This window comes from Syngnathoides biaculeatus, chromosome 13 (assembly GCF_019802595.1).
Source record: "Syngnathoides biaculeatus isolate LvHL_M chromosome 13, ASM1980259v1, whole genome shotgun sequence".
NCBI lineage: Eukaryota > Metazoa > Chordata > Actinopteri > Syngnathiformes > Syngnathidae > Syngnathoides > Syngnathoides biaculeatus.
This window is the reverse complement of record NC_084652.1, coordinates 11,162,481-11,176,696: the sequence shown is the minus strand read 5'-3', so window position 1 is coordinate 11,176,696 and position 14,216 is coordinate 11,162,481. Positions and strand designations below refer to the sequence as shown.

Below are 14,216 nucleotides of genomic sequence, written 5' to 3'. Positions count from 1 at the left end.
TTCCAACATAAACGTAATGAATGCAAAACAAAATGTCGGCCAGTTGTGATCATAAAGTCCATTGTGGATTGAACAAAGGAAAACTTGGATATTGACGACGCTCCCCACGTACACGAACATAGTGAACCTCGTCAACATTTGTCTTATATTACGTTTACACGACTACATAATTCAAACACCGTGTGATTGCTACATTATCGGATTCGTGCAAAACGTCGGAAGCGGCCATTAAAAAAATATATGAATGACGTCACACAATGTCGCCACAAAGCGCCAAAGGAACAACTCTGCTGACCGCAGCCGTCACGTGACACCAAATCGCCTCGTGATACGGTGAAATTCCGGCAAGGAAAAAAGATCCCACGCAATACTAATTTTAAAATCACACATTACCATCAATACAGGAACTTAGTGGCACTGGCATCAAAAAGCAGCGTCTCGTGCATGAAAATTTTAACGAGGGAACATCGTGGAAAGGAGGCGCCGTGTCACGTGATCAGCCCCCATCCGGTCAAAGCGGTGCTCGGAGAGCCCCTCGACAGCAAAAAGCTTTGCGCCCTCCCTCTTCTCTCTCATTCCCTCAGCAGCTCTTCACGTTCTCTCGTGCACTCATCACTCTTGGAAAGGTACTTCACGTATTCATTCTCTTGTACAACTGCGTATACAAAATAATCAACCTGTATCATTCAAACCTTGATTTACATTTTTTTTTATAAAAATCTCAAGTTTGTGTACTAATTTTCTGTTCTCGGGCAGGAAGCTGAAATATTGTAAATCGCTTGTTAGTCGTTGAAATCATGCAGATGTTTGGCTGGGGTAGTCTTTTAAAGCAAAGGCAAATGAATAAGTCTTTAGGTTTTGGACGGAGCTGCCGTGTTTTGGTTGCAAAGCTAACCGTTGGGGGTGAAACAAAGCAAGGCAGCCTGCACCTAAAATGGCGCTGAACGAGAAAAAAATGCTAATCCGAGTTAGCATCAGGCTAGGTCCACGGACCACGTTTTCCCGTCTCTGCACCCTCGTAGTGTTATCCGATAGAAGAACTCGACACTGTCGAACCGTTTTTTTTGTTTTCTTCAACAACTACTAAGTCGAATACTCCAGTAGAACGCAGTTGTTTATTAACGAGCTATTTTTGGACGTATGACCTACTTTTGCTTCTTTGCGTGCCTTCGGAGCCAATCGCGCCGTTTGAAAGGCGCGTTGCGGATTGTAACAGATTTGTTTGTTCCTCCTTTTTATGAAGATGTCGGACGAGGGAAAGTTGTTCGTTGGAGGTTTGAACTTCAGCACGTCCGAGGACGTCTTGATGACTGCCTTCGGCAAATATGGAAACATCGAAAAGGGTACATTTGGCCTTCACACATTATTTTACTACAATTGAGTTTTTTTTCCTCTCCAAGAAAACTCTCAACAAATTTTCACATTCAAAAACAACAACAAAACTTGATTCCTCAAGAAACAAAAAAAAAAAAGATTTGTCAGGCAATTGTTAATTGCAGCTTTCAAAGTTACAAATATTGGGAGTGTTTAGGCTACTATTCGTTAGAAAATTAAATGTTCTACCTTTCTCACTTGATTTCACTCATTATACATTTAAAATTTTAGCATTCAGACCACTGTTCTTCAGTCCCAAAACTACCAGTTTTCTTTTCATTAATGCAAGTTAAAAAAAATATTTTTGACTAACATTCACCCATGAAGTCATTTTACACCTGTACTTCTATGTATTCACATTATTTGAGCTTCATCATCATGGAAATAAAATCTTGACTCTTATACTCTGCTGTATCTCACAATGTACTTTGGTTCACGTTTTTTGCATTTTTATTAAAAAAAAAAAAAGCTCCTACAAAATACCCAACCAAATGAGACGGACAAATTCCTCATCTATCAAGCAATTTGTCACACTCAAACATTCACGGTCTTGGATTTTTCAAATATTTAAAATATTTTGGCTGTTCTCCGTGGTGTAACTCTTCCCGGTTGTCCCACCAGGGAAACATTTAAGTAAATGAAATTCAGTTTCTTGACACATTTCGCTGTCACACTTCCAATTTATTCATCACACTCTTGGAAGTTTCCAACTCATCATAAAAATCCTGAAGTTCTTCAAATCTTTGACATTCCATAATCATCACAACAGAATTTACAAATCCTTTTGTGTTCGCTAGGTTCTGGACCATGCCTGCAATAGGGGGATTCTGGAGTAGTGATCGTGTTTTATTTTTTGACATGCAAATTTTATCTGCGTGAACATCTCCAGACTCTTAATCACCCCAAACTCACAATAGTGTCTACGTTATTGATAAAATCACAATCTGACCTTTTTAAAAACTTAACTTAAATGTACAGCAGTACAGAGTAGTCGTTAATTCCTTGTTTTACTGAATTTTTCTCGTTTTATATAGGGATGCATTTATTTTACCACAAACTTATTGTAGCATGCACTAAAAATCCCACTATGGTGACTTATGTGCAGTATGACTGAAAAAAAAGTACATAATTCACTGAATCTGCAATTGGTGAACCGCAAAATAGCAAGCGAACACTCTGCTAACTCCTACACTTTACATTGGCAATTTTTAATTCCATATTTCGGTTTCTGCTCTCAAGCATGGTTAAAATTTACACAGGATTTACACAAGAGTTTTTTGTGTAATGTCTTGGTTGCCCCCTTATGTTGTGGGTTATTTTTCCAGTGGATGTGATCAGAGACAAAGAGACGGGAAGGTCCCGCGGATTTGGTTTTGTGAAATATGAAAATGTGGACGATGCCAAGGATGCACTGGAGGCCATGAACGGAAAGGTATAGCGCACTTTTAATTTTTTTTTTTTTTTTTTTTTAAATATGGTGAAACTACGGTAATGCGGATTGAGATATATTGAGACAAAATGTCCTCCACAGACTCTGGATGGCCGTTCTATTCGTGTGGATGAAGCAGGAAAAGGTAGTCGCTCCAGGGGCGGTTTCAGCTCCGGCGGCCAACGCGGGAGTGGCGGAGGTCGTTTCGGGAGCTCCAGAGGCAGAGGTGGGGTTGGGCGGGGGTTACGCCGAATTTAAGAGGGTCAAGTGTTTAAAATCAGTTGTGAATGCATGTTTTGTTTCATTCAGGTGGTTACAACTGCGATCGGGGTTACGGCAGCGACAGGGGTTACAACGACAGGGGCTTTGGCGGCGGAGACCGTAGCTTTAGCGGCAGCGGTAACTACAGGAGTGGAGGCTACTCGGGTGGCTACAGAGACAATAGGTATGTACTATCGCAGATACTCTATAGAATGCGGCGGGATCTTGAATGAATACTGCCTGTTCTCTCCCCGCCCCCACCCACAAATGATCACTTTTGTAGTTTCAGTTGAAATTTAGGAGCACAACCTTGGACGTGGTGTGGCGCAAAGATAGTCTAACCCTATCTACCGTAATTCCCGGCCTACAGAGCGCACCTGGTTAAAATCCTCACCCAGTTTATGTGTAAAGGAAATACCATTTGGTACATGCGTAAGCCACACAGCCGTGTAAAAGCCGCAAGTGCCCACATCGAAACGGAAATTGAAACATCAGATATTTACAAAGACAGAGTTTAACGCTAGCGCCGCTGCGGTAGTGCTGCGCTAACAGGGCTGGTTTAAAAATATACTGTATTTCCGCATGATAAGGCGCACCTAAAAGCATTTAATTTTCTCAAAAGCTGATAGTCTGCCTTATATATGGAGCCTTTAGCGCAATTCCGTCTAATGGATCCATAACGTAATTCCAGTCTCTACTATAGGGTCTATTCTTTGCGCTTTTTACATGGAAAACAAACTTAAAATAGCCCATTCGTTGAAGGTGCACCTTATACTGTGGAAAATACGGTACTGGTAAAAATCAGAGACCTGGCAGTAACATGCTAGCGCAGCGCTAACAAGGCCAGACCAGTAGAAGTCTCTTCCTTGGCACAGATATTCCACCAGTCTCACTTACCTTTTCCGCTCGAGTGCCCCCTTGCAGCCATTAGGGAAAGGGGGGGGGGGGGGGGAGCACATATTCACTGCATAAGGTGAAGGGTTGGGGGGGGGGGGGGGGAGTCGCGTCTTTTCAGCCGGAAATTACAATAGTTGAGAATGGGCAACTATTGGCACCTTTTCAAGTGCTGTGAGTAAACTTGGTTTGCACTTCATTACTCTAAATTTGTTGCGTTTGATAGCTGTGGGGTTCAGATTAGAAGATGATGCAGGAATTGATTTTTGAACTCATACTTGGCGAAACCCAAGTGACAGTTAAAAACGCAAATTCTTTGATTGCATTTGACAACGGCAGCACTGTTGTCAGAAGTTTGAATGGTGAATTTGGTAAATTGAGTTAGTAAAAGTTTTGTGTTCTCTCCCAGGGGACAAGGCGGCTACGGCGGCGACCGTTCCAACTCGTACCGCGACGGATACGACAGCTATGGTAGGCATTGATGTTGATTTGAACCTATGTAGACTTATGTTGGGGCTGTAAACACGCTTGGCTGTCGAAATGAGTTTTTATTTTCATGTAACAACTTTTGCCAATTTGCTTTTATTAAGATGAGTCAACTGTTTAGGGACCACACACACACACACACACACACAGCCCCAACATCACATTTGTCTGTTGCACCTTTTGCTGCTGAAAACAAAAGTTGATGCGTTTGGGTAGGCTGCCAAAAAACCCTTTTCTTTTTTTTTTTTTTCCCCCTCAAATCCGCATCGCCCTGCATTGAAACAAGGCTGGCGCACAATAATCAGAGTTGCCTCGCTTCCAGTGAAAATTGAAGGGGGGAAAACATGGGAGCCCCTTTGTGCCAAAACCAAAAAGTGTGGGGAGGGCTTCTGGACTGTGGTGGGTTTGAGTGGGGATGTTGTGACGGAACTTTCAGTGTCTTTACCTGTGTGCCCACTTCTTATCCTCAGCTACAAACGACTAAACATCTCCCTGATTCAAGATCATCACTTGGCTGGCTGTTTTTCAAAGATACGCTCCTCAAGAAAACCCGTCCATGTTGTTTATTGCTGACCTTAGTTCTGTAGTTCTGTTGTCGTAGCTCAAGCATCTTAAGAAAAAAAGAATGTAGCCCTGAGTTTTGGTCATTTCCCCCCCTTTTTTTTTGGTTTTTAAAAGCAAAAATCAGTTATATATAAAAAAAAGTTCTTTGGTTGCCTCGGGGCAGGCTGATGAGGTCAATTCCATGAAGCCCCCCCCTTTGCGGGTCAGACAAAGCCGGTCTGTGGCTTTTCTTTGCTCGGCCGCACATGCTGTGAGGCCCCCCCCCCCCCCGAACGTCCAAGTGTTGCTTGGTTTTGAAAGCTATTTTTTCCCCCCTCCCTTCTTTTTAAGTCAACACTTTTCGAAGGCGCTCGTTTTTTTTTTTGTGTTCTCCTCTTGTGACCTCCCGTCAGGGTTCTAACTCTGAGGAAAGCTCCATTTGCCCAGAAAGAAGGGGAGTTTGGGGGGATTTTTCGGCCAAATTCTTTTTGACAATACTCAACATAGGTTATTTGGCGCTTCCTGTATGTTCAATTTCCACAAAGCGTGAATTCCTTTCAGACTGGTGAACTACAAATCCGAAGTGGCTGGCTGTTCATGAAGTTGCAAATTGCAGCATGCGACAGTCTGTCCCAAGGTATCTTCTGTGCTCTGCTCAACATCTGCATTTTTTTTTTAATGTGCTGTAAAATTGGACTAATCTTGTCAAGTGATCGCAAACAAAAAATGTAACTTCGTTTCCAAAAAGTAAAAAAAACCAACGATCGGGAACAGATTTGTACTTTGTTCTTTGTATGGTCTCATATTTTTATTTTTATTTTTTTTTTTGTCAGTTCGGCTTCATGGAGCCCATTAAACACATTGTGGAAAATATTCTTTTGATTCTTGCCTCAAAAAGTGTCGCATGGGGGGATTAAGTTCAGTTTAATTCTGTTCACATGAAGTAGGGATGCATTTGGATTCTAAATTTTTGAAATAGTCAACTTGGCTGCTAGCAAATCAGAACCTCCAATGAGACAACGAAACCACTCTGCTCCGCCCGACTATTCAAAGACCCGGCGGGCAAGTTTTTGTGCAGGGGTTAAACCTCTAGTGGGAACGTTTAGCTGGTGTTTGGTCATGTTAATGCTTCATTACATTCAAGAGGTCAGCTACTTCCAAATCCTACCCGAGTCCTTGGAGAGTGAAGCGTTGCGCCTACCCCAACAAGTGCTGCTCACAGATGAAAGCTGCTCTCTTGCCTAGGTCATATGTGGAGAGAGAGAGAGTAGGCCAATGCACGTGAGGTAAAAATCTCCTTTTGCTTTGCTCACATCCTTCCGACTCAGTTGTCATGTTGTTTCCATGAATGCCCTCCGAGTTCAGTCGCTCTTTTTCTAGTCCTCTGCCTCACAAGTCGTCCGCAGACATGACACGGCCGCTAAAGCCCTCTTTCCCTCCCGTTTTTTCTTTTTAATACCCGGAGAATTGTTTGTGAAGCTCCTGGAATGTTAAACGCTCCATCAGTTCACCAAAACAAAAAGCACTGGCCTCTCGAGTCATGGATTGTACTGACCGGTCCACTTCAGTTCACTGCATTAGTCTTCTATTTTTTTTTTTTTTTTTCTCCCTGTAACAATCCACAGAAGTATTCTTTAAAAAAAAATGTACTCATGTTCTTGAATATTTACATTTGAATAAGTGGTGAGTTTCGGACCCATGAATAATAGTGTTGCATGCTGTTGTATGTTTTCAATTTTTTATTTTTTTGTTTTGGGACACAATTGTTTCAGTGCAAAGACTTGATATGGTTTCTTTTTCTCCAGGTTAACCTGATGGTTGGACTCGTGGAACCTGTCACAGCTGAAAGATGTTCCGCCTGAGAGGCATCAGTCATTCGGCAATGCCAGCCGGCCAGATGAGGTATTTTTTTGTGTGTTGGGGGGGGGGTCCTACATGCAGTGTTTGATTTGCCAGTAACGCATCTTACATGTTACAAGCAGTTTTGTGTGAGGCACGAGTAGGCTTCAAATTCACAGCTGCTCAAATAAAGTAGATTTAAAAAAAAAAAAAAGTCTGAGTAGCCCCAGCTTGCCAAAGTACTTTGAGTGAACAAAGGCTCAATATTGCAAGTGTTGGGGGAAGGGGGCGAACATTTGCACGAAATGTGCTCAATCAAAACTCTTAACTTTTTTTTTTTTTTTTTTCTCGTACCCTGAAACTTAAATTCTGTAACTTGAGCCGTTCACAGTATGTCTGATGCTACTGGTTCTGGTTCTTTTCCATCTTATTGAATGTCCATACAAAGCAATTTTTTTTATTTCTTTTTTGTGGAGGGGCCATATAGTTATCATTTATTGTTGATGATTCTCTTTTGGTATTTACGTGAACCCTTGTCACACCAGATCCAATAATCTGCATTTTTGTCTTTTCAGGCCCGGTTGACAGCTTGGAGTGAAGCCTGATAAGTTTTGGCTCAGAGTTGATGGTGGAAAACCAGTGAATCTTTTGAAAATGTTTTTGTTTTATTTATGAAATAAACTAAGACTGTCTTATTATTCATGTACAGAGTTTTGCAACAGTTACTATGCTGTGGTATATAAAGCTAGATTTTTGGAGTTTACTGAAATTTTTGGCTAAACCTGAGTCAAACTTTGAAGAAATCTGAGGTTAAATGTGGATAAAACCATAAATTAGTTGACTAGGATGTGTTATTAAAAATGGGTAAACAAGTTCAATTAAAACTACTAAGTGAACAATCTCAAATCTTGAAATTGTGGCAGGTTGATCAATTTTGTCTTAGACTCAAATGTAGCTCACTGACAGTTTATATCAGGAAAAAAATGAAATGGATGAAGCATCTTAAAAAAAAATCGGTGCTACCCATAAGTGGACTAAACTACAAACCTAAAGTGAGTAGAAAATGAATTTCTCCTCACTGGACTAAAATGCTAACTTTGTTTATAGACACTGAATATATGAATCCATCAACATAATACCCAAAAGTACATTAAAGAATGCCACCAAGTCGGGTACAGAAAATGGCTCTTTATTGAACATTTACAAAGCAGATTAAGCCCAGGCTGACCCACATTGCATTGGGAAGGGTGCCAACCTTGGGAGGATTTTACACATACCACAAAAAGCCAAAGCGCTTGTGTAAAAGCTCTTCCCGCGGCCTGAGGTTGAAGAGCTCCTCGGAGAGGGGGGACACCCAGCGATCCGTGTGATAGACGCTCTCGCCCACCTGGGAGAAGACGACCCACGTCAATACTTAGGTAGAGATGGCAAGTCAATTAAGAACATCATTCGCTGCAAAGGTTTCAGGATGGGGACCGGATTATTGCATTGTTAGCGTCAAATTCAAAATGAATCACAATTGTTAAATGGTAGCTCATAGCCACAAGATGCTTGATTATTGCACACCCTTTGAAATTAGAGCAGTGCACACAGGTAACCATGTCAGGTATCTAGAAGCATGGGCAAATGGGATAAGCATAAAAATGAAAACCTGTTTTTTTTTGTACCTTCCACCCTGGAACATCCTTCATGATTATTGCCTCCTCTTCTAAATTTTCCCTCAACATCCGCAAGCTCCTGCCAAAGAATGAGAACAGTCAAGATCTCAAGCCAAAGTGCCTAGTCTTGAATGGTAAACAGTAAAGCCTCGGTTTTCGAACGAAAATTGAGATTTTTTTGCTTCTGTTTTCAGACCAGCTGACCCACGACACGCTTTGTTGTGAATTCCCACGGTGGCGAAAATAAATAAATAGTGCGCGCTGCGCAACCATCGCACTTTTATTCTGTTTAACGCAGCGTCTGTACACAGACATGTCCCAGTCGTGACTGTTGTTTTACTTCTTATGGAGGACTACCGTATTAACACCCAATCATGGCTCCAAAGAAGGAAAGTTGCCCGTGTAAAGTTATTCTGCACTTTTGTTAATTTAAAAAAAAAAAAAAAGTTTACAAGGCTGGGAGCTGAGTCGCTACAGATAGGGCAATGTGCTCCCAGCCCAACGTACTCTACTACTAAAGCATGCATTTTAAGCAAAAAATAGTTATTAAATTATTTTATTATTTAAACTATACATGTATTTCTACTATGCAGTTTATTATCAGGAAAAGCTTAAAAAAAAAAAAAGCTTTAAAAAGCCTTTTACGTTTGGAACGCATTATTTATTTTCCCTTTCATTGTAAAGGCAAACATCAATTCAGTTTTCGAACAAATCACTTCTCGAACCGTTTTGTGGAACGTATTGTGGTCGAGAACCAAAGCATCGCTGTACTTGTGTTTGAAGTAAAGCGTTTTGAGTGGAGGCCTTATTACAAATAACAGAATGGTAAATTCCACTACAATTTATAACAAGTAGAATATACTGCACATCTTCATCTGTATTTAAAACACTGAACATGTTAATAATTTTTCACAATAACACGGTAGGAGCTCCATATGCAACCCTTTAGGTAATTACTTGCAAGTGTGTACATTTTCAAATGATCTCCAACATACCGTGGAGATCACAATGTCCTATCATCTGTGAGCTGTTTTTAGAATAGCACCACATGTTGGTGACCCACAGTTTACAACTGACGAAAAACCCAAATCCACTATTTCCATTCATCAGTTATGTTCAATAAAGGAACTAGGTAGAAATTAGCCTTCTGAAAAACAAAAATCCCAACTGAACAAGCTTCAAACTACTGACACATGTACGTGGATTTCCCCCCTTTGTTACCTGCGGTCATGCTCCGCCTGCATTAACGGCATCATAGCTATCCTGGCTTCCAGCTCCTCAATCTGCAAGCGCCTGCGCGACACAAAACACGCGAGATTAACCTCGACGGACAGACGCAACGCGCGCACAGGTGAATGTTCCTACCTCCGCTCCCGGTTCCACTTGAAAATTTTATAGTAGCCGAACACCATGATGCCGATGCCAATGCCGAACATGCTGTAACCTGTTGAACGAGATTAGAGTTAGCGTCACACTAAATGCCAGTTTGAAGTTTTATTCTCTGTAGTGAATATAGTGTGCGTATGTACATATAATAATAATACAGTAGTGACATCATTATTGAATGTTCTTCCACTAAATGGCAGAATGTACAATTACCCTGCGTAGCCACTACCACACCAATAGAATTATGGCTTTGCTTGTACATTTGTGAGTAAACTGCAGTGGTGGCGGACTTGAGTCACATGACTTGACTCAACCAACCAAAATAAAAATGCAAACCCGATAAAAGGATAATGAACGACGACCATAGCGAAACAGAAAAACAATGACCTTTAACCCAAGCCATGATTTGGTTTTCTTGAGATTTCGTTGGGACTTGGCGATCTTGACCCACCCTCCCCCCCCAACCACAGGAACTTGAGACTTGCTTGAAACGTAGTCGAGATCGGAGACATTTATGATTTGGACCTCCATTTATCCATTCATTCATTTTCTGAACCACTTATCCCCACTACATATGTGATCCCACCTCGGGTAAATTGAAAGTTTATTTCACTAAATACTCTTTTGGTGACAATTATTTGCTTGGTGGGGTTCAATAAGCTTTTCCTGACAAAATGTGCTTTAGCTCAATTTTACTCCTTATTGCCAACACCATGACACAATGTCACGAAAGAATGTACAACTTAGTGTTTCAACCTCAATTCCCATAAAGAATCAAGCCCAACTTTTTTTCCCTTTTACTCCAACATGGCACGAAATCTTTACTCTTCAACGAATAACGTAGGAATGTAGTATCTGTTTCAATTTGTAAGGTAATTTTAAACAAAGCCACCGGTTCCCATCGCCGCTAGCCTTTTAGCATCAGCATTTAGCTGTATGACGCAAGGACAACCCGACGTGGTTGACGAGCTAATTTAGCAAAACGGGGAAGGAAGGCAAGTACCCGAAAGTCCTCTTTTGGGTAGATTTCTCTTGTAGTCGAAGGCGGAATAACCTCCCGGAGGAGGCATGTCCTGCTTCACCTTGGAGCCCGCCATCTTGCCCGGGCCTCCTCCTCCTCCTCTCTCCTCGTATTAGGGGGAAAGAAAAAAAAAAAAAAATTCTGCCACTTCTTCTGTTTGACTGCAGGGAAAGGCACGTAGCACTCGAGCGCCCTCACATGGCGGAACTGAAACGTACACGTGTCTTCATAGATTTGTTTGGATAGAATCAGATTTGTGCTGAAAAAAATACCAAATAAAACATCTTAAAACACAATATATTTAGCAAAAACGAGTCAAAGTTTTTTTTCCCCCAAAAAGAATAATAAACATTTTTGTTATCCATTTTATGCATAGTTTGAAAATGTACACTTCACTGACATAGAGGGGAAAAAAATAATTATAATATACAGCGGATAAAAATTGAATAAAAATTGAACCTAAATAAAAGTTTAAAAAACTTTTTTTCTAAATGATGAAAAAAATGAGTTTTTTTTTGTCCTGGAAAGGCATCCAGCATAATAACTGCCAAATATGTCGTACAGAGACCTGCTTTGGCAACCATTGACGGGCCAAAAGTCGTTTCTTCGTCTTTTATAAAATTGGACTGTGAAAGTTCAATACATTTTAATCATTTAATAAATGTCCTGTGCTGGACAAATAAATAAATAAAATTCTGTTCAAGCATTTATTGAATTCAGCACATCTTTCACATACCTGAATAAGACGCACAAGTAGCACTAGTGGTACACATACCACACTCATAGTAAATCAAAAACTTCAACTGTACCATATTAGCAATAGGACCGTTTCTTTAACCAACCAGATTTGAGCTGGTTCTTCAAGGTCAAGTGTCATCCCTATAAACATTCTAAAACAGATATTGTAATGAAAATACATAGAACATTGTTCACTTCAATGTCTATCCGAAAAAATAAATATGAGCGGAGAGCGCGTCATCCATGCGCAAAATTACGGAAGTGTCATTCGACGTCCAAGTGGTCGCCATATTGGCTGCATCTCCTGTCCGTGACGTCACCCCTGACATTTGCCATTGAAAACACGCTGGGGCACCGACTATGGGAGACGAATACGCCCCTTCAGACACAGAAGCTCTTTTCGAAGAAGAGAACATCACACAACCGAGTGAAGTTGTCAGGGTAATATTACCCGATTGTTTTGAGCCATATTCAGATGATATGCGATCACGGCCAAACCGCCTCCCCGTCCGATCCACTTCCGCGGCGGAGATGAGCCATCGTAGCCCGGCGCCGCGACGAGCCACCCCGGCCGCCGGCCTTGTCGGCAAGGTCGGGCTGGCAGCCGGCCTTGTCGGCCAGGGTGGCTCATTTTCGCCGCCGAGGTGGCTTATCACGGCGCCGAGCCCGACCGCGTTACGGCATTGGTGTCGGCTGCGGCTGAGTGCGCCATTGCGGGCAGCGTTGTTCAGAGCATGAAGCCGTCCGACGTGCACATCGACACATTTAGTACGCCTGTCATACATATGTGGATCTTTTGTTACGTTATGAGAGACCGATTACATGGTCCACCCCAAACTATTATTTTTTTTTAGTAGCTGTATACACACCTACCTGTCATTTGGAACCCACAAAGCTCTCGTCCTTTGCACCCGTGCAATCCATTTTTCACGACGAACCGGGTCTCTCGGAAACTTATGATGGGTAAATCCATTCTCCCGAGTGTTCGAGCAATGTCCAGCAATGCAACAAGCCGGCATTCTGGCTAACACGAAGGAACAATGAGCTACCTTCCCGCAGGTAAAACTTATAGAAACAAACAAGTCCTGCCCTGTACGTCACTTCCTGCTTCTTCTCGGAAAACAAATCCCTCCAGAGGATTTTCATGGGGGGAGTTACAAAAAGCTGTAGTGTATACGTCAAAATCATGTTTTGTGGTGAAAAAACGCATGGGTCCATACTGGTTGCTGTTTTTTTCATTACTAACATACTAAAAATCATCCATTTCATGACACTTGACCTTTAACTTTAGCATTTTTCCATTTTAGTTGGCCAGAGCAAAACGTGTACTTACAACTAGTTTGACTAGGAAAACCTTTGTTGTGATCCTCACGAGGGTCACTGGGAGTGCTGGAGCCTATCCCAGCTGTCAACGATCAGCAGACAGGGTACACCCTGAACTGGTGGACAGCCAATCACTGGGCACATGGAGACAAACAGCCCCACTTACAATCACACCTAGGGGCAATTTAGAGGGTCCAAGTAATGTTGCCTGTTTTTAGGATGAGGGAGGAAACCGGAGCGCGCGGAGAAAACCCACACAGGCACGGGGAAAACATGCAAACTCCACACAGGTGGGTCTGGGATTGAACCCTGGACCTTAGAACTATGAGGCCAACGCTTTACCAATTGATCCACCGTGTTGACCTCAATCTGCACATACTAACATACATACTTCTCGAGGACATGGCACAGTACAAAAATGCATGTATAGTATAGATGGTTTCTATAATTAAGATATTAATAGCGGTGCTGGTATTAAGAGGTGGATTAAGTTGTCAAAGTCTACAATGAGTCTTCGTACCAAACTCAAGGCCTCCCACTAAAAAGAAGTTCAAATTCTAATTTAATTAAATACTGCGCCATGGTCACTTCTTGATGTGCATTGTGTCCACTAACATCATGGCTGCAAAAAGAAAGGATCTTGTTTATAAAAAACAGTCCGTGTTGCCAATTTAGTTGCTGCGTTTAGTGACTTTTCCAACCACTGAAGTGAGTGCAATCGGAAATGGAATTTTCCATTTTAAAAAGGTTTTTGTATAACACAACTACTATTTCAGGCAATTGGTAAAGCGTTGGCCTCACAGTTCTGAGGACCCGGGTTTGATCCCGGACTCGCCTGTGTGGAGTTTGCATGTTCTCCCTGTGCACGTTAAAATGGACGGAGGTGGGTGCCAACTCCCGTTCAACACAATTTTGAATGTAACGGATTAAATCTTAACAGTTGAGGATATGCACACTTTTGCAACTTTGAATTTCCAATCCCCACAAAAGATTTTTTTTTCTCCAATTGAGTTGTACAGGTTATAGGTCACATTAAAATTAAAACTTCGGTCCAACTTTTTTTTTTAATTTTCACAATAACCTGGCATTTGAACAGTTGTGTGTACATTCACTCTACACACAATTTTCCATTGTATCTTTTATTTAGAAGCTAGGAAAAAAGAAAACTAAGTTTTGAACAATTTGAACAATGCAATCTAGGACTGGTAACAGGGAAAATATGCAATGTCGTGAGATGCTTTAGGCTTTAAAAAAAAAAAAAAAA

The 14,216-nt window shown here is 41.5% G+C and overlaps 2 protein-coding genes across 2 annotated transcripts; one reads left to right on the top strand and one right to left on the bottom strand.

Moving 5' to 3' along the window:
• The first annotated feature begins 488 nt into the window (after nt 1-488).
• cirbpa (cold inducible RNA binding protein a) lies at nt 489-7,528 on the top strand. Its single transcript, XM_061838315.1, has 8 exons — nt 489-626; nt 1,244-1,343; nt 2,700-2,806; nt 2,906-3,029; nt 3,113-3,248; nt 4,368-4,429; nt 4,915-6,889; nt 7,402-7,528. The coding sequence occupies exons 2-7, from the start codon at nt 1,244-1,246 to the stop codon at nt 4,926-4,928; spliced, it is 543 nt and encodes a 180-aa protein (XP_061694299.1). The 5' UTR covers nt 489-626; the 3' UTR covers nt 4,929-6,889; nt 7,402-7,528.
• A 466-nt stretch (nt 7,529-7,994) lies between these two features.
• Nucleotides 7,995-11,023, bottom strand: ndufa13 (NADH:ubiquinone oxidoreductase subunit A13). The gene is made up of 5 exons (XM_061838311.1): nt 10,874-11,023; nt 9,850-9,928; nt 9,706-9,777; nt 8,494-8,563; nt 7,995-8,213 (listed from the first exon to the last, which is right to left on the bottom strand). Exons 1-5 carry the CDS (start codon nt 10,965-10,967, stop codon nt 8,094-8,096), a joined length of 435 nt encoding a protein of 144 aa, XP_061694295.1. The 5' UTR covers nt 10,968-11,023; the 3' UTR covers nt 7,995-8,093.
• Between the last annotated feature and the right edge of the window lie 3,193 nt (nt 11,024-14,216).